Source organism: Cottoperca gobio, chromosome 14, assembly GCF_900634415.1.
Source record: "Cottoperca gobio chromosome 14, fCotGob3.1, whole genome shotgun sequence".
NCBI lineage: Eukaryota > Metazoa > Chordata > Actinopteri > Perciformes > Bovichtidae > Cottoperca > Cottoperca gobio.
This window is the reverse complement of record NC_041368.1, coordinates 10,580,014-10,604,543: the sequence shown is the minus strand read 5'-3', so window position 1 is coordinate 10,604,543 and position 24,530 is coordinate 10,580,014. Positions and strand designations below refer to the sequence as shown.

The 24,530-nt window shown below is 39.3% G+C and overlaps 4 protein-coding genes across 7 annotated transcripts in view; all 4 read right to left on the bottom strand.

The window, feature by feature from the left end:
• The window catches only part of taf1 (TAF1 RNA polymerase II, TATA box binding protein (TBP)-associated factor), a 17,722-nt gene extending 12,830 nt beyond the window's left edge, over positions 1 to 4,892 (bottom strand). The window contains exons 1-12 of the mRNA XM_029448217.1: positions 4,531 to 4,892; positions 3,797 to 3,911; positions 3,461 to 3,593; positions 3,260 to 3,376; positions 2,877 to 2,999; positions 2,347 to 2,588; positions 2,007 to 2,222; positions 1,411 to 1,653; positions 1,097 to 1,328; positions 851 to 958; positions 574 to 741; positions 179 to 306 (exon numbers count right to left, since the gene is read on the bottom strand). Coding sequence (XP_029304077.1) covers positions 179 to 306; positions 574 to 741; positions 851 to 958; positions 1,097 to 1,328; positions 1,411 to 1,653; positions 2,007 to 2,222; positions 2,347 to 2,588; positions 2,877 to 2,999; positions 3,260 to 3,376; positions 3,461 to 3,593; positions 3,797 to 3,910 — 1,824 coding nt within the window. The 5' untranslated portion in view covers position 3,911; positions 4,531 to 4,892. The remainder of the gene's footprint in view (positions 1 to 178; positions 307 to 573; positions 742 to 850; positions 959 to 1,096; positions 1,329 to 1,410; positions 1,654 to 2,006; positions 2,223 to 2,346; positions 2,589 to 2,876; positions 3,000 to 3,259; positions 3,377 to 3,460; positions 3,594 to 3,796; positions 3,912 to 4,530) is intronic.
• A 1,104-nt stretch (positions 4,893 to 5,996) lies between these two features.
• Positions 5,997 to 11,034, bottom strand: fam76b (family with sequence similarity 76 member B). 2 transcript variants are annotated; one of them, XM_029448913.1, is made up of 10 exons: positions 10,483 to 11,034; positions 9,596 to 9,660; positions 9,441 to 9,495; positions 9,156 to 9,311; positions 8,835 to 9,019; positions 8,641 to 8,691; positions 8,470 to 8,547; positions 8,210 to 8,342; positions 8,023 to 8,124; positions 5,997 to 7,145 (listed from the first exon to the last, which is right to left on the bottom strand). In XM_029448913.1, the coding sequence occupies exons 1-10, from the start codon at positions 10,567 to 10,569 to the stop codon at positions 7,056 to 7,058; spliced, it is 1,002 nt and encodes a 333-aa protein (XP_029304773.1). In that variant the 5' UTR covers positions 10,570 to 11,034; the 3' UTR covers positions 5,997 to 7,055. The 2 variants fall into 2 exon arrangements, with proteins under 2 accessions (XP_029304773.1, XP_029304772.1); XM_029448912.1 differs by having other exon boundaries at positions 8,210 to 8,345; positions 10,483 to 11,031.
• Positions 11,035 to 12,318: 1,284 nt separating this feature from the next.
• mtmr2 (myotubularin related protein 2) lies at positions 12,319 to 19,709 on the bottom strand. 2 transcript variants are annotated; one of them, XM_029448805.1, is made up of 16 exons: positions 19,441 to 19,709; positions 18,302 to 18,404; positions 18,182 to 18,205; positions 17,972 to 18,038; positions 17,754 to 17,848; positions 17,573 to 17,677; positions 17,214 to 17,318; positions 17,050 to 17,133; positions 16,656 to 16,805; positions 16,369 to 16,557; positions 15,790 to 15,975; positions 15,330 to 15,536; positions 15,137 to 15,229; positions 14,937 to 15,050; positions 14,639 to 14,815; positions 12,319 to 13,694 (listed from the first exon to the last, which is right to left on the bottom strand). In XM_029448805.1, exons 1-16 carry the CDS (start codon positions 19,518 to 19,520, stop codon positions 13,533 to 13,535), a joined length of 1,941 nt encoding a protein of 646 aa, XP_029304665.1. In that variant the 5' UTR covers positions 19,521 to 19,709; the 3' UTR covers positions 12,319 to 13,532. The 2 variants fall into 2 exon arrangements, with proteins under 2 accessions (XP_029304665.1, XP_029304666.1); XM_029448806.1 differs by having other exon boundaries at positions 17,972 to 18,035.
• Positions 19,710 to 20,847: 1,138 nt separating this feature from the next.
• On the bottom strand, positions 20,848 to 23,332 carry cwc15 (CWC15 spliceosome associated protein homolog). 2 transcript variants are annotated; one of them, XM_029448338.1, is made up of 7 exons: positions 23,228 to 23,332; positions 22,338 to 22,488; positions 22,022 to 22,134; positions 21,835 to 21,932; positions 21,638 to 21,748; positions 21,363 to 21,526; positions 20,848 to 21,251 (listed from the first exon to the last, which is right to left on the bottom strand). In XM_029448338.1, the coding sequence occupies exons 2-7, from the start codon at positions 22,472 to 22,474 to the stop codon at positions 21,122 to 21,124; spliced, it is 753 nt and encodes a 250-aa protein (XP_029304198.1). In that variant the 5' UTR covers positions 22,475 to 22,488; positions 23,228 to 23,332; the 3' UTR covers positions 20,848 to 21,121. The 2 variants fall into 2 exon arrangements, with proteins under 2 accessions (XP_029304198.1, XP_029304197.1); XM_029448337.1 differs by having other exon boundaries at positions 22,338 to 22,485; positions 23,228 to 23,331.
• Positions 23,333 to 24,530: the final 1,198 nt, after the last annotated feature.

Genomic DNA, 24,530 nt, shown 5'->3' with positions numbered 1-24,530 from the left:
ATTGGAAATGTTTGGATCACACAAGTTGGAAACAATCTCATGCAGCCACCACTGGAATCTGATTATACAAATAATATTCAAAATTCCATATTTTTACCGTTTTTCGGTTTCAAATGACTCACAGACCATTTCATATAATCAAACATGTTCCTCCGCCTCCCCTGAAGAGGCAGCATACCTGCTGTGGCTCATCTTTTATCACCCCAGTCTTCCCAAGCAGGATGCGGCTCTTTTTGATTGCCGTTTCCTTCTTATTCTCTTTTGATGGGGAGTGGGAAGTCATCTCCTCCTTTTCATTAGGCATTTCTACAAGAGACAACAGTTTGCCAAAATAAGAAGACTATCTGCCTCAGTGCACGTAAATGACAAGCATAGTCGCATACATTCACGAAACATACATGTATACAACAGATGGTTTGTGTTCTCTTTGTTATTGTGATTATTCAGCTTTCAAAAAACAAACAAACCTCAAAAAGCTTATAACTGTAAATTGTATGTGAAACTCCAATAAAGAAGTCAATTTTGTAAAAAGCTAAACAGAGGTGAACATGTAGAGGTGAATTCTGAAAGTACCTAGGATGATATTTTCATCATTGGGGTCCAGTGTAAGAACAGGTGGCATGAGCATGTGATCCATCTCTTGGTCATCCCAGATAATGTTCTCTTCCCAGCGTCCATACACTAACTCCTCGCTGTCAATGGGGAAAATGGAGAACCAGGGAGAGTCTTCTTCGTGAGAGGCTGCCAGGAACAAAGACAAATGAGGACAATACAGAAAATGAGAAGTTAGTTTGAGATACAAGGGACTGATGAATCTATCATTTGTATTCTGTCCTAAAAATAAACTCACCATGATTATCATGGAGGTTTTTTTCCCGCTTAGAGCCAGTGATTGAAGAAACTTTGGGCATGGGTGGAGGCGTAGGTGGCACCAACTGGGAATTACTTCTCGTCAGACCTGTAATTTTTTTCACACATGAAATATTAAAACCTTTATATTTTGCTGCTACGGTGCGTTTCAAGTGTTGTAAACACCACCCAGGTATAGTATGAAACATTGCAAGAGTCACTTCTGTATTTTCTCCTGGTGTCTTACCCTGCTGTGCGTTATAAGCGTTGGCATTGCGGGTCATGCTAGACGGCAGCCATCCTGCCAGGCTGGCTCGCTGAGTCTTTGTGCCCTTGTGTTTTACATCCTCCCCATTCCAGATAATATCGTCCTCCCATTTCAGTTGAGTGACCATCAGGAAGAGCTCATTCTCCAGGGCTGATCCGTCCTTTAATCCTTCATCATTGTCGTCACTGTCGTCATCCTCTCGCCTCAGAAACTAGAGATGCATCATACACAATATCAGCAACGCAATCAGTATAATTGTTGTGTTATTGCTACAGATATCCATGTCTGCATACCTCAAGTGCAGTCTCTGTTATTTCTTTAGGCGTGTTCCGCTGCTGAGGCTCACTGGTCTGCTCTTCTTTTAGCTTGAAGCCGTAGTTGAAGTTGCTTCCATCCTCAGTGACGCACAGCATGTCGTACCAGAGCTGGGCTGGACCATATCGCCATTCTGCTACTTTAGGTCGAGACTCTGTCTCCTTGTCCCCATCACCGCAAGTTTGTGAGAATTTGGATTCTACTGGAGCCATCATGGTTATCTGGACGGCACAGGAAAGCATGTTATGTGCTGGATACAATGACTTATTGTCATTGTCAGGGTTCCTACGGCCTAAAGAAAGAAAATACTCTGAAACTAATTATGAATGTTGTTGGTTCCGCTATCCTGATCTTGTTACGTTAATGAGAGGCATTTGGTAAATTATGTTGAAATACATGTTACAAATTATTGAAATTTTAAAAGTTAATTTCCCCCCCATGTTTTAGCAATTTTAGGACTTTTGAAGGATTGATTTAACACATTTTAATACCAATCAAGGCTCCTAGATTAATGAATTCAATGCCTTTTTAAGGATCCGTGGGAACCCCGCTACAATAACACTGGAAAATGTACCTCATCATCAGAGAGACACTGCTCTGGGGGTGGAGGGGGTGCGTACTCGTAAAGCCAGCCGGACTTCTTATCCTGGCTTTGCTCTGTGGGCTCTCCTTCTGGAGGAGGAGTCCCAGGCTGAGGGTCCCGGTGCTTCCGCTTCTTCTTCCTACGGGCACTTCTCCAAACTGACGGCATGTTCTTTCCAGGACCAAAGAGCCGTAAGAACCTCAGCACCTGGTAGTACATCCGAGAGACAGAGGGTATCAGTAGACTCCTTGATTTTAAAATGATAAAATAAACCTTTAGCATGTGCAATGATAAAACTTAGTTCAGGACAGTGCATGTAAAGATGCTTTACCCTTCCAGGCCTAAACTCTGGGAAGAGCTCTGTGACACCTGGCAGTGCTTTGGCAGCATCTTTCTGCATGATGCCAGCAAGAGGTAGGGTGAGACTATCTGGGGGGCCTCCAGCCCCTGAGCCCTGGCAGGGACGGTCAGTTTCTGACTCAGAGTCTGAGGAGCTGCTGAAGTCAACCTTATCAGCGTTAGAGGATGGTGCAATGATGGAGGGCAGAATGATGCCATCACCCTCTTCCCCAACTGTGAGGAGAGACAGTGACAGATCACAGCAGCAGCAGAGACAAGCAAACTTAATCTTCAGGTATTTGTGATCTAAAATACTTGAATCTAACCTGCATTACTATTGAGTTTATTATATGATAAAGTGTAGTAGATGTTCTTCAGAGGCAATCTAAAACTGACAATAACATCCACCCTGTTGAACAACCTTTAGCAAATGCACTTCCTTACAGACTCCAGAGTAGCCGTTTAAACCTCTGTGAAAGAGGACAAGCCAAACACAATCATTGCTACCAGCTGTGTCCTTACCAGTTGTGCTCTGAGAGGAGGGTTCCTCTTTCTTAGCAGCGATAGGAAGACTTGGTGGTGGCGGAGGAGGCATGAGCTTAGCATCAATATCCTCGCAGTCAGCATCATAGTCATCCTCGTCATCTAAGATTAAGGAATGTTGAAAAATGTTTACAATAAAGAAAATATGTAAGTAAACAGTCCAACAACACCTTGGTAGGGACAAATTAAATGTTTTGGTAAATATGGTGGGGGAAAACAATAAGTAAAAAAGGTGTTCTGACTGTGTTCTGAAAATGTTTTTAATTATACAAAAACATTTGCATTTATAAAGATGAGATCAGTTTTACACATCTTAATAAAGGAATATTTAAGTACATAAAAAATAAATAAAGTTAGATCACCTGTGTTTCTGCTGGGCTGCAAAGAGCCCATGGCCTGATGATACTTCTTTGTCTCATCCTCAGCAACCTCACTGATGTCAGAATAATCGACTGCATCTTCGGTGCTTTTCACCCAACCTGGATGCGGAAAAATATTGAAAATGTCATTACATGTTTCTCGCTAAATTAATGCAACGTTCCTTTTTTTATAGTTAAACTGACCTTCTGCATCCACAATACAAGAGTCTCTGCTTTCATCTTCTTCATCCTCCTCCTCCTCCTCATTGGCAGTGATCTCTGTAATGAGTGAGCCCAGACCCAGAGAGCCCAATCCAGCCAAATGCTTTTTGGACTCCTGGGTGAGAAAACAGGAGATACAGAACAGAAAGATTGAATACGCATTGAAAATACAAAACAACCAGGTTCTAACAGTTAATTATAAACAATATTATATTATTTATAATTTCCAGCATATATTTAATCATTTTAGTTTAAAATGATATGCATTATAATATTACTTAAAGTTTCACTGTAGAAAATATTCTTTAAAACACCCACATTGTCCAGGACACTGTCATCCTCTAGCTGTCCATCTTCGTTGATGTTTCCGAAGAGGAAGCCGGTTATAGAGAAAGGGCGATCTTGGTCTTCGTCACTGTCTGAGTCCGACATACTAAATGGAAAACATTTACAGTGAGAGACATGACTGTGATCCTTAAATTATCCTGAGTGATGCATTGATCCTTAATTCCATCCAACCCATGACACCTGTGTATTACCTGACTTGGCTCATTCAAGGTTAATCTCTAGCTGACAAATGTATTTTACCCTACCTAACCCTACATACATTTTATGTTTCAAGAAAACATCACAGAAAACATAACTTAGTTTCCACAACAGTCACCCTATGAAAGGTCATTCAAATATTTCACAGCACAGTACATGTAATACAAGACACATGTATTTGTAAACACATGCATGTTTTCATGGTGTGCTGTGATGTGATGTTGTTGCACATACAGAGTTACTGAGTTTTGATTTGGAGGTTGGGTGCCAATCACGCTCTTGTTTTAAAGCTGGTGGGGGGTGCAGTTACCAATACAATAGACAAGGGATGATAAACTGATTAATAGCCCATTTTGAGCTAAAGCTTTGTAACAGACAAACTCGTCAAGTAAGTTGACGTTACAGCGTTAGCTAATTACGTTCGTTAACGTTACCTATCTTGCTAACGTTAGATATGACGTAATGTGATGAAAACAAAGTATCAGAAATGTCATAGAGGTACTTACCTTTCGTGACCTAACTTCAGATTTTGTAAACTTGTGTTTTAGCCAGCTTGCCGTATCTACTGATTGATAGCAGCTAACCTGCTACACACAGTTCAGTCAGGCAAAGTATGACGTTAGCTGAGCTAGCTAACGTTCGCTAGACAAAATAACTTGCAATACGTTAACTCAAATGTATGTAACCATATTTCTACATGTGCCTGTATCAGCATTGTGAGTTCAAAAGTAAAATTACAAAAAATGCATTTAATGCAGTTTTCACATAGCCAAGTTCGGTCCAAACTTTTGTTTTTATTTGTGAATCAAACACTGCAGTGTACTACAGCTAAGCTAGTTTGCTAGCGGAAAGTCACAAACCGGATGGAGTGAGGCGTTCAGGGACTTCCTGTAAGGTGGTAAACTGTCGTGTTTGCCACAAAGAGGAATCTTCAATTTCCAGAAAGTATTATTTAGCAGTATGTAAGTATGCATAACAGAGCACCGCTGACTTTCTAACGATATATTATATTGTGCTGCATTGAATTTGTGAATTTCTGCTGATAATTATCCCTTACAAATCATTAAACTTCTATTTTCCTTACTATCATTGACATTGTTAGATGCCGCTGTCCTTCCTTCTGTTCAGCAAACAAACGTTCAATGTCGAATTAATTACTAACCGGCAGACATCGTTCATAAGACCAGACACATTATGTTTCTTATGCTTAACCATCGCCTCATTTTTGTCTGGAGAGGGCCAGCGTTTCATTGAATTCAAATGTAGGCCATCATTTCGACGTTTTGTTCAATTTAAAGAGCTGTCGTGTCTTGTAATTGTATGTGTTTATGGTAGCCCATGTAAACAAGTAAATTGTACAATTCAAGCATCACTCCCCAATTAATTAGAGGTTAAGATTTTGCTTTATTTGTCAAAATAAACATTTAATAAATGTAATGACCAATTACTACTAATTGTCCTTGTATTCTTGTGGTAAACAGCCATTTTGCGAGATAACTTGTGAGGACCAGATATTAAATGTTATGATTTGTGTATATTGTAGTAATCTCAAATATTTACTGTAGACAGGAGAATGTGACCATTTAGTAGTACTAGGTTATATTAACTGATAATAACCCTGTGTATATTGAGGTTTTAAAGCAGATACAATTAGATGACCTTCACAAGACATGCACAGTATGTGTCTCAGTACATACCCCATCCCATCCACTCCAGCTTCGCTTGATCAATCCCAAAATCTGACTTTCATCAGAGTGGATTTCTTGCACTCTTCAAGCAAACATCTTAACAATCACATGACGGGATGAATTTTAAAATATGTACCAATAATATAAAGTACAGTAAGTAGTAGTAATCCTTTCAATAAACTGAGATAAAAAAATAATCTCATTTAATCAATGGCAATAATGTGGTTGAAAATTAAAGGCCATTTCATAAAACACATATATGGTCAATAAAAACAAACATACAATAACAGTTTAGCCAGTTTTAATAGTTTTAAAACACTTGGTTTGGAAAAAAGTACAAAAGTGATCCTGGACGCCACAGTATGAAACCAGCCCAATAATGCAAGGTGATAGATGTGTTCCTTTAAAAAGCATCTTCTACAGACATATTAATTTCAACTGGCCTTACCATACACATACTGTACTCACTAAAAACAGATACAAGCAATAGTTTAAATACAATGGCTGACCCCAGTAATACATTTACAAGTGATTTTTAGAAAACAAATTAAAAGGGAGGGGAAAAAAGAAGTCTGACCACGATGCCAACCGGTGTCTGGCAGTAAAATCATGCAGTATTACAATCGTTCCACTAAAGAGAAACAGCAACGCACTACAGCTGTCACACAGTGAAAAAGAGGGCAGCCAAGAGGCGTCTCTCTGTCAGACAGCCTTTTAAAGTGTTCATTGGTTGTTTTATGAATTGTTACTGAGAGGGTTCTCTACTGTTGAGCAGCAGCTCTGTGGTCACCCATCCCACGTTTGCATACATTGTAAAGTTGCACAGAATCTCCATTGAGGAAAACTTGTATTACACAGTCGCATAAATTTAGAAAAATATAACTAATTGCTATTGAAGAAAACCCCAAAACGTGGTATATTCTCTTAGTATGTTGTGAGGAAATAAAAAAGCTAAGAAATACAGTTGAATAAATAAATTGCATGACATCCATAAAAATTAAGTGGATACATCAAGTTGACAGAATGCAGTCCACATATGCACACCATGCTTTTTTGTTTTGGCCCAGCAGTGTTAAAAACGAGGGCTCCATCCTCCACTCAATCCAAAGCCACACATCCTATGAACCAGTGGAAAAGTCGCCATAAAATATCTAAAATATGCTGACACTTAGAGAAAAGGTTTCTTTGATTGAACACTTGAGTTCCATGTACAACATGGTCTCCGGCTTTATCAATTAAGAAGTAATCGATGTTGATGGCAATGAGGAAACACAGGAGGGAGACTTTCACAGTTTTACAACAATGAAGCCGCTCTGTGTTGTTACCCGTTGGCTGGCCTATTGTTAGGGCAACAGCAGTGAACTTCCTGTCCGGTCAAACTTTTTCCCTTTAGAGAGGGCGGCTACTTGTTTCATCAACTCCCTGTTCTTGCCCTGTGGAAACAAATGATACAGTGTTAGTTCATTTGTGAAATCACAATAATAATTATAATTTATAATTTATAATTATTATTAATAATAATAATAATCTTGATTGTGATTTTAATGGCAGCAAACACCCTGGCTGGCTTTAGAACATATCGGTTTCAAAGCATTTACTTTTATCACTTCCGTACTCATCATTCATCCGACCCTACAAGCTCAAGGGTTTTCCCCCAAAATGAGCAACTTTCAACTGCAATTGCACTGAAAAAACACACCTTTGGTGCATCAAACACGTCGGCAGCCAAAGTCACATTTACTAAATAGCAACCATTATTTAAAAAAGTAACACCAGAGGAAATGACTCAACTGACACATCGTAGCCACAACAACAGACTGCAAACTTATGCAACAAGTGACTCATCCCTGGCACATACATGACACACAAGCAGGATATGGATCCTGGTAGTGATGAACATTTCGAAGCAATTATTTCCAAATAGCGAATGCTATACAACATCATACATCCCCACTTTAAATCATTTGGGCAAGACAACAGATAAGGATCATCACACAGTGTTTCTCCAACATGTTTGCACATTCAAACAATAAGAATACAAAATGGTTTTATATACAAATGCAAGATGTACTTGAAAACAATAATCTCAGGAATGGATATTTAGATGAGACTGGTTTTGCTTGAGGTTATTTGTACTGGGCCTTTAAGTGGAGATAAAAGAAGCTGGTATTTGAACTGATGACAGTGAATGTCAGCGATGGGCAGGACTAAAATGACATGCCTTAGTAATTATCATGTACCACACCTCCTTGAAACATGTACATCAGAACATATCATGACCGTGTCACGTGTGCATCTGTAGTTTCCTACCTGCTGTTGCTCCATAGATTCTTTGTGCGATTTATCCATTTGGTTCATCTTAACTCTCATGTTGGATTCCTGATACTGAAAGTCTGCTTTGAGCTCTGTGAGCTAGAAGGGAAATTAATAATCAATACGTCAAATACAAGCAACCAACAGCGATGCAACTCATTAGCGCTGGAGGCTGATAACATACCTTTCGGTCTTTCTCGAGAATGGTTTGATCCCTTTGCTGCAGAAGTCTCTTCAGTGACATCACTTCCTCTTTCAGCTGGCTGATGAGAATGAAGTTGTCCGTTCCTCCAGAATCCATTGACTGGGCGAGGGAACTACTGATGGGAGAGAGGAAAGAGCATAAGGCCAGTAATAAGTAGTTAACATGTGGAAGAAAAAGAATCATCAGGATGATTGCAAAAGGAATGTGCATTTTTTTTTTTTTAATAAAACTTATAATACCTGTCCCCGTTGGATGGCTTCATCTCCAGTTTTGGTTTCTTCTTTGGAGTCTCCTTCTGGATTGAAGAAGATTTATGGCTGGAAAGAAAATCAAAATGACAATGTACAATTTGGACCTAGAACATTTTCTTGCTATATATTATGCAGTCCAAATGAGAAGGAAAGTGTTACCTCTGTTTCCACAGTCCCTGCTCCTGCTCAGGACTCAAACTCCCACTTAGTCTGCGAAAGACAAGTTAACTGTCAGTTGGCTCCAATTTTCAACTTTTCCCGACATCCGGTAAACAACAATATATAGCATAAAACACGAGACAAATCATTGAATTATTCTGTGAAAACGAACAGTGACAAGACAGAGGACGTACTTGTGATGAGAGCTGCTGTGTCTGTGTTGGTGGTGGTGGTGATGATGGTGAGGTCTGGAGTGGTGGTCTTTCTCGTTCAGGGATGAGGAGTTGGAGGAGCCGAAGCCCTTCCTCTGCTCCTTGGTCTTCTGCAGGACACGGCGGTAGGACAGAGTACAGAGCCAGCACAGCAGTTTCCCGTCCACCTGTAAGACAAGATAGTATTTCATATTAGATTAGCTGTTACACATTCACTGTCAAATTAGACTGTGTGTGTGTGTGTGTGTGTGTGTGTGTGTGTGTGTGTGTGTGTGTGTGTGTGTGTGTGTGTAAGGGTCGTACCTTTCTCCTGCCCTCCTCCTTACGGTCAAATGCGCACTGCTGTTTGCACTGCTCACAGGTCTGTGGAGGTCCATATTTCTTCTCTGAGTTAGTGCAACGCTGGCATTTTGTCCCAATAAAAGCAGCAATGATGTTACAGTACTGACAGGGTTTGGGCTGTAAAGACGGACAAAATACAATGTTAAAAGGTGTATTTACACGTCATGGACTGCAAAACAAATGTAAGTGCAACTCGATAAATACAATTGATGTTCAAAGTGCTTCAAGAAAAAACTTGTTACTCACTGTTCCAAACTGTTTGACGTTCTGAGCACACTTTTTGCAGATTGTATTGGTTTTACTGTAAAGAACAAAACAAATGACATAAAATGCAAAGACATTCACTATTAATAATTGCATAAATTAACACTGAAATTCATAACTGAGAGGACATATCTCACCTTTCCTGCTGAAACTCAGATCTGCAGAATGTACACTTCACTATTGGATGCGCGATGCGACACTCCTGCGGCAACAAAACAAAGAAATGTTTTATGATTGTAATTGTGTTATTACAATAGACACATCAAAAACAACACCGCCTCATAACTCCTTTTGTGAGCAACAACATCTGTGGAAATAACAACACATGACTATTTGGGTGTATAAAAGAAATGAAGACAATCTTTTAATGCAACTGCTTTTGTTTGTCAACCTAACACAGTATTGCAGTAGGGCTGGACGGTGTGGGAAAATAAGCACAATTAACAAGGTGTGGGTCTTTAAATAGTAAAGAAATATATAAATCTAAGTGTAATTTCTTTAGTGTGTACATTGACCTTGTGCTTTAACTATCATGCAAAGAAAAGTTCTCTAATTATTCTGGAGAAACCTCTCTAGTGCTGGAAGGATGTTTCCGAAGTGATAACGCTGTCCACTTTGAAACAAATATCAAATCAGTGCTGACAGCAGTGAAATACATAAACACATTTCTCTAACAGAAAAAAAAAAAGCCTGAACACGGCAACAAGAGCAACAAGTTGGCCAGTATGTAAAACGATAGCAATACATAACAATTATTATTCTTTTGATGCCTCATTAATTAATGTTCAGCAGATAGAAATGTGGAACAGGATCGTCTCACGGAAAAAACAATTACGGAATTATCTAAACAACAAGATTACAGTCACTGTATTAGCGCTTTCGGGTTGCAAAAATAAATGCTGTTACATAATCTGACTTGTCGTAACACCATCACACCCAGTCGGCCATAAACTGGCAAAACATCCACAAAACTCGGGATTGTTGTTGTTTCCAGTCATCCTCGATCACACACACATGCAGATACCTTGCACAGCTGCTGGCCCTGCGACAGCTCCTCAAAGGGGTACCGCTGGTTACACTTCGTACAGGCGTACAGAGCCGATGTTGCCATTCTCGCCCAACTAATGTCACCGAGCAAGAAGAGGTTAGCTGAGTCCAGCTGCAAACTGAACGGATTAACGGAGCTATTTCCTTTCTATCCGTTTGCTAATTGAGGACTAAGAACACACAAACAGCGTTGGCATCCAGTGCTAGCTAACGTTAGCTAGCTCGGCTAAGTAGCGTAGAACAACACAGATATAGCTTAGCTGGAGGGAGCAGGCGAAGAACAATAAACTCCAAATATTTGTGATCTTTCACGGCTCAAACGTCATCCAATCAGACCAATGTAAGATAAATTGTTAGTTATGTCGCCACACAACGCAACCCGTTAATATATATCTGGCTATTTATCATAAGTTTACACTGTTCTCGCTGAGAAAGGTATTTTCCTGTTTTCCTTCTCTCTTTTTGTATCAACGCCGTCGTCGTCATGTAACAGGAAGTGGTCGCCAGCTACACAAGAAGAAAGGAAACCTATCGCGACACAACATCCGTCCGCGGGATTCACATTTTGAAATGCGCAGAGCCAATCACATGCTCACTCAACACAGCTCACCTTTATATATATTTATCATTATTTATTTTGTTTGTATTTTTGTATTCATTTTGTAATACAATTTCATATAATTTATTTAATGTTTTATATATTTTGTATGTATAGTCATATATATTTATTTTATACATCCATGATCATGTATAATCATGTCATTAACTTGCGCAGCTTTTAACTAAGTCACGACAACAATAGCACTGGACACTTACACTTATTTTGTATTCTTATCTACTTATTATTATTATTATTATTATAGTTTTACTTGTGAATATTTTGTGTGTAATTATTGATTCATTAATGGCAGGTTACATCGTTTCAAATGGAAACCATCATATTATTTGGAATTCTGCTATTTCTTAATTTCCTAAACATGTTTATAAATGGCCAACTCATCCCAGTTTACCACAACCATCTATTAGAACCTAATTGTTTACTGTAATGTGTCCAATGAGGGGTTCTTGGATAACCTGGTTTTAGGTCTAATTCGGTGCAGCAGCTACACAACGTCTCATTCTGGTCATTAAAAACAACAGACTCATTGGGATGAGTTGCTTGTTAATTAACTCAACAGCAAAGAATAGAATTAGGAAAAGCCTAGCTGGATCAAAATGAAATCTCTCAAGAAGCCGATGGGCAACACATGCAAATGGTGTTTCCTCCAAAAACTAACACAATAAGAGCCCACAATTTCACAAAAGTTTGACTACATAGTATCAGCACTTTTATTAATATATTTTGACATTTGCTATGGCCTGCATTATATCAATTTCCGTAAACAAGTTTTGATGCAATGAAGCACATTCAGCATGGCAGCCTCACTCAAATCCAGTGGAGAAACAGTTACACTTAATAACTGTACAAGGGAGATTAATGCAATTTTAGTGGCAATATCAATTCATTTTAAGTGAAGGGCATAAATAAAAATCACCAATGTATGCCTAGTCATATAACATTTAGGTATGAGAGTGAAACAGCTTGAATATGACCATGGTAATGCCATCGAGTCTAATATTACCCTCCAGCAGAGTCACACTGTAAATGTCAGACTTAATTTATAATAAAAGGCACTTAATATATTTGTTATATTTTATGGAAAGACCATAATTATAGCAAGAGTTAATGCTAATGCTAATGCAATTGGGGTTCTGCTATCATTCAAAACATTAATAGGTAAAGGTAAAAAATAAACTGGAGGGCGCTGACTCCTTGAAGTTTGATTCCCATGTTTATTGCAAGTACTTACAGACGCAGTGAAAGGCTAACTTACACTGTGTTTACCGTTTCATCATGGCAATTAAAAAACTGCACATTGTTCTCTTGTTATTCTCCCAATCAATCAGTCATTTAGAGCAAGGCACAGATAATTATTCATTAAGCTAAAACATAAAAAAAAACACCCAAAGCAAATGATTAGTTGTTACACATTCTGCTGCCTATAAAACATATTGGCTGATACTAGTTTTTAAAAGCATCTGAAAGAAATGTTCACACGTTAACATTTTCGCAAGTAGTCGATATTAACTGGGACAAATTAACTGTTGCATATTCTGTGTAGCTTATTAATATTGCATGGGAACATCTCTAAATCAATTTATGACATGAGACAGTGTGTTTGTGAGCCATATTTACAAGTCCGGACCAAAGGATAATAAATAACTAGTTAGAAAAATGAAACTTACAAAACTGAAATCATAAATGAGAGGAATGCCTTACATAACTTTATGTATTCATAAAAAAAAAAAACAGAGATATTTGGTCACGACCATCTAAAAGCACCGACTTGGGAAGACAACCTGCTGACGTTATTAATGCACTCTATGTCTAGTTATTTTTTCATTAGAAGAAACTAACATTACAGCCCTTTAGCTACATTTTTGAATATTTAACAATTCCCGGGCCATATTGTTAGCTTTATCACTAGAGCTCAAAATACTTTTTGCAGTAATGTACATCTTCACAATTGCTTCAGCGGTATTGCTTTCAAATCAACGTCGAAACATTTGAAGTGTAGAGAAATGAAGCGAGTGTTCCTATGAAGTGTATAAGGCATACATAATTTACCAGAGTAATATTTGAGTGTACTTGAAAATGATCCAACACTGATTGAAGGTATGTCGATATGCTAAACAGTAGTCACTACTCTGGTTCTGGTCTACTCTTCTCAACCCAGGAGGGAGAGTACAATATGGCTGTAGTGAAGCAGTCCGAGACAGACACTCTTCTGTTGCAGGCAGACTCTACGTTCCCTGTGAGAGGTGCAAATACAACAGACAGGTGGTGTTGTGTTAACGCGGTGTGTCACCCAAAGGGCCAGTTTGGCAAACAGGTCCTTCATAGTGTGGCCTCCTGATTACTACTGTATGGCACCTTCTCACAGGTAGTATTTAGCTTCTGCGACCGTCATGAGGGTCAAAGTTGCGTCAAACAAAGGTCTGCACTGGAGTGATGGAGCGCGTGGGGGAGCCCGCACGTTCAGATGAAGAGGCGGAGCGATTGGTCACCTCTCGCTGCAACTCGTCCACTCTCTTCTGCAGCTCAGCACGCTTTGCCAGAAGCTCCTTGTAGCGCTGATGAACAGGTTCCTACAAAAAAGGCAATATGTGTAAAGCTCAAGTTCAACCACTAAAATGGAGCATGTATGCAAACAATTTCCTTTAAAAACACTAAAGTAAGGGGAGACACTACAGGTGAATAGGGTACAACATTTTAACTAATATATATCACCAGTTGATTACTTACATTAAAACAATTGTTTATTGTACTACGAGTATTTTGCATGCTTAAATATTCAAATGCAGCATTATCTAATTAAATATGTGCTCATTTGCAAACATTACGGATGAGAAACCTGAACATTGGATTAAGCCAGGTTCAAAATGATTGTTTCATTTTGTTGAAATATTAGAGTCAAAGGTTTTATAGAGGGAATTGTCTTTGTATCAATACATAAATCAGAAAATCCTATCAAAAGCCATAAATAAAATCTTTTTTTCCCCCTGCTTTAAGCAATAAAATGTTAAACAAATCACAGATATATGAACAAACCCCTCTGTAAAAACCTTCAGGTTACATATAGGAATGAAACAGGAAAGTTTGGTGTATGTAAGTGCTGCTGAGGTGGAAATTTCTGGCTCAGAGTCTGAGAAAAAACTCATTTTGAGAAAACGTTCCTTTAAAAGATATGTATTGTAAAATTCCATACATTTCGCAAGACACTACAGGTGAATACAAAACTAATAGAAATCAACATGGAACTTTAAAGTTAATAACTTACATTAAGACAATCATTTTCTGTATTACAAGTTTTCTGAAATTTGATGTCTAAATATGCAACTGAGGCATTATCTAATGCTAACTTTTGATGAATTTAGGAGAAATCTACAGATCCAAATAGACGACGTTAGTAAAAGAAACACCTAAGTGTGTATTTTTTAATGTTTTCTTTCTACTAGTCTGAAAGTTATGGAAGCAAAATGTCAAAACAATGTTTTTGCCTGGGGTGTCTGAGACAGGTTTCTCAACATACCTGAGGTCTCATGCGAGGGTTCCAGCGAATGTAGTAGCCAACCCAAAGCTCCAGGTGACGTAAGCTGACTACAGGGAACAACACATGGTTGGAATAGTTCACATACAAAGGATTGGTAAACTCCTCCAGCTGGCTGTTTACATAAGACCACAACGATACTGTCCTCTTGGGAATCTCCTGTAAAATAAAAAGGTTTGGCTGTCATGACACGGAATGCACAACAAACCTCCGTACCGTTCACAAACGTCTCATTTTGCAACAGCAACATTAAATGCTGAGAGAAACAGAATGCTCTTACCTCCTTTAACCTCTGCTGCTCGCTGTTACACAAGAATGTCCCGAACAGGCAGCTGTACAGGTGGTCCAGGATGGTTACCAGGAAGTATTCGTTAAACTCAAAGGCTGCAGGAAACTTAAGTAAAAACAGCTTTATTAGTGTCCATGAAAGATGGTTCTTCTGAAGAATCTTTCCACATATCAGTACCACTTATTGCTTACCTGGCGAGTCAATTGCCAGACACAGTCGATGAACTGAATAAAAACAGGTGAGCGGTCTGCATCTGTGTGGTTCTTATCGCCATGACCGAGACGCTTAAAGAAGAAGAAAGGACAATCGGTGATGCAACTGCGAAGGCTACCACACCTCATGGGGTTTCCCAACTGTTAAAAAAGGGAGGGAAAATGTGTTTACCAGCTGGAAGCGGTGACCAAAGCTCAGCCACTCTTTCTCAAGCAGCACCTCGAAGCCGCGGATGGTGCGGAAGTGACCGTCCAGCATGAGCATGGCCAAGGAGGTGAGCTGGCCTGTGCGGTCCCAACCGTCACTACAGTGCACCACCACTGATGTTTTCCCAGACTCCACCTTGTCCGCGATTCGCAGTGCTCCTGCTAAGATCAGCTACAAAACACACAAAATGTTATTATTGGTTTTTCTCCTGAAGTTGTGGGGAGGTCCGTTGTATAAGCACATGTCTTCTTCACCTCTCCTGACAAATTTCTAATTTTTTCACTATCTGGATTTTATGCAGTCTTACGTGTGTGCAAATAAGTTTTACTTGTTCAAGAGCCTGGGTTTGGCTCATTTTTCTTTTCCTTCTTTGACCTCATTCCTCTCCTGGTTTGCAATCACACTGATGCATCAGTGTGCTCACCTTGATGTGCTCAAGCCAATGAGTGGACTCCAGATTGGAGAGCCAATGAGAGTCCTCGATGTTGGGGTAGACCACGTCCTTCAGCTTGCGGAGTGACTCTCTCATCACGTGGATATTGTGAATATCCAAGAATACCAGCTCAGCGTTTTGATACGCATCTTCACTTTCATACCCACCGCCTTTCATCTGAAGAAAAAAAGAACAAACACAGGTGGAGACAAGTTGGTGTTGGTTCATTTAGCAAGGAGAGCCTGAGTTTCCTTCTATGTAGAGATGTACCAGGTTGCAATTGTCTTGGTCGATTCCGTACATTTTCTTTAATTGAAAGTTTTCTCCAAAACTGCACCAACTTCCACACGGAGGACAAGATGCATGCGTGCGTGTGTGGCTGTACTGTGTACCGCAGCTGCCACTGTGTGCGCGAGATGCATGACGTGTGTGTGGCTGTGACGTTACCGTCTGTGATGCTGTGCGCGACGTAAAACAATCATGCAGCGCATGTAACAAACTGGCAAAAACAATCTATCGTGCATCTCTACTTAAAACTGTTATATTTGTATTTATTTTTATCTAATAAACCTTGTTGGCAGCAGCGTTGACACTGGGCCTGGCATCAAAGATGAAGAGTTTATGAGACTGAGCATTAGCATCCATGATCGCCTGAAGGTATTTCTCATCCTCTTTGCTGCGCTTGCCGTTTACTCCAACCATTGGCTGACTGCAGCGCGTCACTGTCGCCTGGCTCTCTGGATGGATCCATGACAACACCTGCACACAGAGTATAACAGATTACGACCAAAGACAATGCAACAATCCAGCGGTACAGGAGAGGATAGTTAGAGTCATGCTGAAGACTGGTCACTCACAGGTATCCTTCCTTTTGCTCGGAAGGCAGCTACTCTCTTCAGCTCTTCGTCTGGTATGTTGACAGGCACCGCCAGAGTTGATGGGTAGGTGTCACAAACCTCGTAGTGATCGTTTACTTTTGATATCCTCCAGCTTTCATTGGGTATACCCTTTAAAAACACACAAGTAACCAATGAAATAACCTTTGTGTAAAATTAAAGGAATAATTCAGATCTTTTTGTGTGGGGTTATATGAAGTGTATATCCAGTTCTCCTGCCTGCATCTCCAAACTGGAGGCGTGCCGACCGCTAACCACTGTAGGTAATACACTGACTATGGAAAGGTAACTAATACCACCCCACTTTAAACAATCCTTTTAAGCTAAGCAGTCGTATTGTGTCGTTTTTATGTACCTGTCTTTTGTATTCCGAGACAGCGTCATACACTTTCCATCCGTTTTCAGGAAAGACTTGCCCATATTCAAAGGCAAAGATTTGCTGTAGAGTGGGAGAGGTTATCAGTCGGCAGACAATGCAGAGTAACAGTGTCACAGACAGCGTGGCTGAGAATCACTCACCAGCCCGTTAGAAACAGGAAACGCAAACTTCACCAGCACTTCGAAAATGGACTTCCTGAGTGTGTCCTCCAGTTGTTTGTGTGCAAATCGTAGATTACGCATATCCTGCAGAAAGGCAGAGCAGCAGATCATGGACAAACTCAGGGGTCAGTAGCAGCATGTAAATGTAAGTGTGATTTCATAGTAGTAAAGCATCTATGCCATGCTACTGTGGACATAGAGCTTGTTCGTGGTCTCACTCTTTCTTAATGACCTGTGCACTGTGTCATCTACTGAGCTGTCTGTAGGTTCTTGCATCCATAAACTGTAAACATCTGAATTGCCATATTAAAAAAGTGTAATTTCCACATCTTACTCACCTTGCAAACGAGCCCGTATGACACATCGCCACGGCTTGATGCACTTCCAATCTTTTCCACACGACTCACCACCCCAAGGGGCAGGTCCAGCACAAACGCTGGCTCCTAGAAACCAACTACACATTAACAAAAACAGAATGATTCTTTGAGCATTTAAAAAAATAATAATCACAAAGCATACCCTGTCCATGCTTTTGAAGAAAAGTCTGTAGTTGGTAACAGTCACTGTTCCCCTCATTGCTCCAATGAAAGGACAGAAGTAGGTGACATCTTGGGCTATACAATAAAACAAGAAAAATAATCTTGGTTTAGCAAAGTACAAGAAATATATTTCATATTGCTTTAACGTGGAAAAAAGCTTCTTTGCCTTCAACGCATGCAAGCAAAGGGAGAACATACCCACGTCTTGCACAGTTTCATTTGGAAGTAACTGTTGCTCTTCTTTGTCTGAATCTCTAAACACCTGCTGGAAAAATAAGATAAAAATGAGAACTGAACGTCTCTTGATCTGAACCTGTGATGCCAAGGTAATAATGATAATAATAATATAGTTATTATTATTATTCAAAGACACACGTTGGGTAGTATGTAATTCCCGAGATGACATACCTTGGCAGCAGTTTTGGGCTTAACCTGGAAGGTGCAGAAAAGAGGAGTCATGCTTCGGTCATTATTATCAGTAATTAATGAAGCAGCAGGATGTCAGTGAACTATGTGCAGGCTACTAACCCTGAGCTCTGGGGAGAGCTCTGTAGAGGTGGCTGCAGAGTCAGCGGACATCGCAGAGGCTGCTTTGGCCTGGGCAGACCGGTCAGAGCGAGAGGTGGAAGTACTGGTGAGAGACAAACGTTGAAAGGAAATACTTCTCATTTCTCATCTCATTTCACTTGTGCCTAAACCATTATTTGATTAAATAATAATATGAAATTTATTTAATAAATATTTTTCTGTATTTATCAGCTGAGTAGCAACTTTGGGGCAGTGGTGGATTGTAACCGAGTACATTTACTCAACACTTAAGTACAATTACAATTACAAAAACTACTCCACTTCATCCCACAGCCAAATATTGTACATTTATTTAATATCTTAATATCTTATCTACTTTGCTGATTAAGTTTAATAATACAAAATATAATCAACAAGTACATGATGTATTATTAATAATTAAGACGTTATTGACCCCAAATTTAAAAGCTACCCAGACGTATATAACGTAGTTAGAATGAGCTCCACCTTTACCGGCTGCAACTTTAAAGTGATCAACACATTAATGCATCGATAATTATAATCCAATAATATAATATATATTTGTAATTCTGAAATGAGCCATTCTGAATACTGACAGTAGTTTATCTTTAATGCTTTTATACTTTTACGGAATATGTCTGCACTGTTGAGTTGCTACTTTTACACAAGGTTTGAATGCGTCTTCTGCTTTGGGAGTTCAGCCGTTAGTCAGACTGAGTAAGTATCAGCAGCAAGTAACTTGAAGGCGTCACCTTGGGCTCTAGGAAATCTACTTCAGGGTGTTTATATGGCATTACTCTGGACACTGGTGACATTTGCTAATATTTTCACATCCCACAGTGTTCGACCTTCTGATTAAAAGGGATAATGGTCGATAAATGACAACAGTCATTAAATGGTGCCCTACTTTACTGTCAGCATCAGTGGTCGTTTCATGGCAGTTTGTTAACCACACATTACAGTGGTTGTGGTTTAACGGTCACTTCTGACGGGTTACAAAAACTGCATTAGGATTAGACATCTGCATTTATGTTATGACACTTAACTATAAAGCCGTCTGTTAGTTTCAAAACTTTTAGCTAGCTTAAAAAGCGACGTGTTGTGGTGGGTTTAGCTACCTGGACAATGAATCAACACTTGGCTGTCGTGAAGAGGAGCGCTTCGAGCCCAAACTGTCGATGCTCCCGCTCTTCTCCATGTTCTCCTGCTTCAAGTGTTTAGATAACTGGCAGTGTGAACCCCGAGTTATACGATAAAGATCCCTGTATCCACTGAAGAATGTCTTTAAATCCCTTCTCGGACTACAGTAAATCCCCACCAACAAAAGGAAGCTGCCATGTTTTCCCAGCAGCCTCCCAACCCCTGTCACAATAGCGCGATTGTTGGAGATGGCGCCCCCTGTCGGCTGAGTACATGCTGCCTTCACTGCTCTTTGTACGTTTTGATTTGTACCTATTGTTCTGAAACAGCTGTTACAGAAACTTGGTGGGTAATGTTTTAAAAGGAATACCACGCATTGCTAGGCATTCAGAGTTGAACTAATTTGAGAATAGCATCATACGTTCACATACATTGCTTTGCACAGTCTCCATGTTCCATGTCTCATAAATGCCACATCTCTGTAACTTCCTTTGATGAGTTCAATGTATCTAAATCTAATCTGCTGCTGGAATAATTTAAAACAAAAGCACTCGTTGCAATTAATTTAATGGTGCTTTATTCTGCGCTTACTCCTACATTTTTTAAATCTTGTTTGCAATCAAATATGAAAGGTTGAATGTGGGCACTGAAACATTTTAAATATCTATCCTAACATGTTAACATTCAAGAATATACTTGAAGTGAGACAGTACATGGCTATTAGACAATAGGTCTAGATGGAGTAAGAAGAGAGAAGTTGTTTTCCCCACATAATTCCCTGAGAATTTGTTGACATTTTTCACTCTATTCTGGATACTTCAAAAATAACAACTTGTAATCAGGGCAAATTATCTTAATGCACTGGCAAATTGCAAAATAAAAAGATATGTAGACATATTACATTTTAAATAAGAAAGATTTAAAACATTTTAAGGATCGTGATTATAGGTTTAGGTATACCCAAATTGGGTTTTATACCAGCAATCCTTATTTGGAAGGTCTCTAAGAACTCTATTAATCTTTACCTTAGTCCATATTTTGAGTATGAGCTTCAAGACTAAAGGGCAGACAAGCTGAAAACAAAACTTGCACCTAATTATGTGGATATGTAGAATCATTTGCATTCTATTAAGAATACTTCCAAAACATTATTCTGAAGTAAATTCCTGGTTCCAGGTTCATCAAAGTATGAATGTATAAATCCCTTTCTGTCAGAATTGTTTATGTAGTCTACAATTGTGCTCAATGAGAACTACAATTATTACAGCCAGTACCCAAACAAGTTAAAATTAAGAAAAAAGGTGCAATTAATACCTGTAGAACAAAGCTGTGAGATAATTCTCCACACTGGCATCCATTTTCTCAAATAAATTCCTGCAAGCCAACACAGTCTTAAAGTCTTTATTGAAATTAATATTTTTTTTTTTTTTTAAAACTTACAGAAAGACATTTAACAATTTCTACTTTTCATGAGCTTTATTCAAAGGATGTACCTCGCCAACTCATTTATATACAACAGGTTACGTGTTGGCTGTACAAATACTAATGCATTTGAATACAGAATGTATTTCAATGCCATCTACCATTCTTAGGATAGAGGGCAACTGGAGAACAGAGACCAAAGAAAAGATTTAAACAAAACAAAAAACACCAAGTCCTTTACTTTACATATTTCTCCATAAATTTCTTGTGGAACTCAGAGCGCAGTGTGTCATTGATAAAGCGTTTCTCCTTCCGTGCTTCGTCAACTCCTTTGGCGCAATTCTTGAACACAACATCATCATCCCACCTAGAAAGACATTAACAAATTAATTGTTGATGGTAAGTGAAGACAACTTTTTTTCTTCAAATACAATACTCATGTTGTGCATACATATATGTGTGTGTGTTTGCAAGATACCTTCTCTTGACTCTGAATGTATTCTGAGTCTGGGTTATCTGCTGCTGCTGTTGCTGCTGCTGCTGCTGCTGTTGTTGCTGCTGCCCTGCCAAATTGATCAATGGATTGCCACTCAAGATATTCTCCATACGAATCCTCTCCTCCTCTGCCTTTTGCTCCCGCTCCTAAAATGGGAAAATAAGCAAAGTCACTAAAAGAGGTCACATGTGCCTCCTCTTAAACGTAACGTGTGTCTTAATTTGCCAACTGTGCTGTCAGCCCGGTTAAAACTTTACTTTGCGTTCTTGCTCTTCGGCCCGCTCCTTCTTGATCTTCTCCAGTTCTGCCAGAAGAGCTGCAGTGTCATCGTCATCACTGTCCTCCTCAGAGTCCTCGTCCTCATCGTCCTATAAACAACCAATTTTGGTGAGGGAGCTTAATGAGTGCTAATCACCACTTAGTGTCCATTAAGTATTGCAGGGCAAGCACTTACATCGGTGAGAGGGTCGTCAGCATCAAGGTTGGCGGCTGGGATCTGATCCAGTCTGGGTCTCTTTGAAGATGACGAAGATGATGATGATGTGGTGTGCTCTGGAAAATTAACGTCAATGTCGTTTTAACATTTTTGTTTTCATGGGCATACACTTCAAAATACATAAAGTCTCTCCAGAAAGACCAACCTCTTGGTCCCCTTTCTCTGGTCTTTTCACGTGCAACTACACGCTCCCTCTCCTCCAGCTCCCTGCGGAAGTCACGGGCACGAACCTCCTCTGGGGCATCCTGGGTAAGTTGCCTGAGGACAGGAGAACATTTGGTGAAAAAACAACACATATTCTTTCACTTCCAGCATATATCCACCTTCAGAGTGAGAAAATAAAAGGTGCAGTAGGAAGAGTTCAGAGAGTAACATACCGTTTGTAAATCAGCCCGCCATACACTCAGCAACACATGGATTACAACCCAAAACTTAATTTCATGGATGTTTGATATACTGACCTGTACTTGATCTTGGTGTGACCTGGAAGATCTCGACTGGAATACTGCTTGGAGAGTGCACTCAAATCACCTCCACCTTCTCCTTTACCCCTCCCTCCTCTCGCTGGCTCAAATGTAGGTCTTGCAGCTGTTGTCATCTTTGATGGCTCTGCTGAAAGGAGAACGGACATGCATTAAAAGCCAAGTGATGTTCAGAACAGTGCACACCAAGACCTGAGATCGTTTATACAGAGTGGGAAAGGTGCAGCTCCTGACATAAATATCATGTAAACTTGTCAATAATGAGGTAGAAGTCGCCTCCTTTCAATCTACCAACATCTGTGATACTACCCTACGTGTTTAACTACCTAAAACTAAACCATGCACAAATTGTCTGCAGAGGAAGGGTAAAAGTCCTTATAAAGTACAGGTGATGTGGTTGTGTGCAAATGTATTTGTGTGTTGAGCATCAGCATGATGAGTAATGAGTTACACTACTGAAATGACACATTTACCAACTGATGCTTGAAATCAAACTCATTTGTTAATTGTAAAACATTAAATGAAAGAACATCCAATAACATTGCTGTTGGCGTTTAGGCTGATCATATTTTTAAATAACTAAACACCTAATCTATTGTCTTTGTGAGACATACGCCTTCTGTTATTATGCAAATAATTATTGATAAAGTATAGAACACAGCTAGCGAGTTAGCCACTAAAGCTAATAAGTTGCTAGCATGCTAACCTGGTCTAACAACGCTGTTGAGAAGGAAAACAATACTATTTCGTCTAACTGGTCTACTGTGTACCATCAAACACGAACTATTTTATTAAGTTATTTTATATAAATAAAACACAAATCTAATTATTGGCATTTTCGAAATGAATTTTAAAGCAATAACACTTACGGAGCTGCTAACACACGAGAAACCCGAAACAACGAGTGACGTCACTTCCTGTAGAAACGTGGAAAAGATGCATTCATAAACACTCGGAAATCAGACAAATCGCTCAGAAATCTACCTACTAAATGATAAATGATTACTATCTATGAAACAGGAGTCTAACTAATGTATTGATGTGATCAGTGAATAGAAGTCTTACTAAACAAGTATTCTACATTTTTATCATATACCTTTGCTTGTAAGAACAAGTAAAGTGCCTTCATACGAATGTGCAATGTTGTAGTTGTGAAGATAGGGGGCAGATAGTATTAGATAATAATCTGGATGCCTTGAAAGTCACATATCATGTTTTGGATGCAATGTGACCGATTGTGAACCCTATTGCCAGATTTTAAAGATTTTATTATGGTTAAATTTCTACATAATGTGCAAGCTATACGATGCAGATGGAGTACACATATGAGTTATACAGAGGGTTGAAGAGAGGCCAGGGCAAAAGTAAGGCACATATTTGACTAATTTTAATAGGCACAGGCCCGTGAAGACATCTCAAGATGACATCCAATATCAGATCTTTAGGGCCAATTTTCAAAACTAACATAGAAATAAATGACAGCGTAAACAGTTGAACCAACAAATGGCCCCAGAAAACAAGGCCATTAAGCTGTCAACTTAAACTTTGTTGTCCCTAGGGGGAAATTTGTCTTGCAGTCAGATGAAACACATGAAGACACACATACTTGAACATAAGACAAAGCATGCACACTGTGCAACTCATGTTTAAATATTTTCAGAATGAACCATCCTGTTCCTCTACAACATTTTTCCTTGAGCAATACCTTTAAAATATTCTCATTAAACCATGTCAGTTCTGTATGTGCTGTACTGTATGTTATCACTACCTCCGTCTTGTTTTGATAACATGCTGTAGGAATTTTTTCGAAGATGTTGACTGAGGTTCAAGGAGGCAAACCAACATAGGAGGTTCTGCTGGATTCCTAAAGTATTATGTTTAAATTATCTTATTTTATGGTGTCAGGTGCAAATGCTCACACAAGACACAAAACCCGAGAAAAGTAAAGACATGAAGACATTCTGCTAACAAACAAACAATTGACTATGTGACTGTGAATTCCTGCAAGCTTACTGTGACCTCTTTATTCAATGTGATCTTATTTCTTTACACTTGTGTAACACTGTGTGTGTATGTGTGTGTGTGTGAGAGCGAAATAATGTGTGCTATTGCCTTTGAAAATATGCATTATTCAAGGAATGTTAAGGGCAGTTCACCCAAAGGATAAAGTAA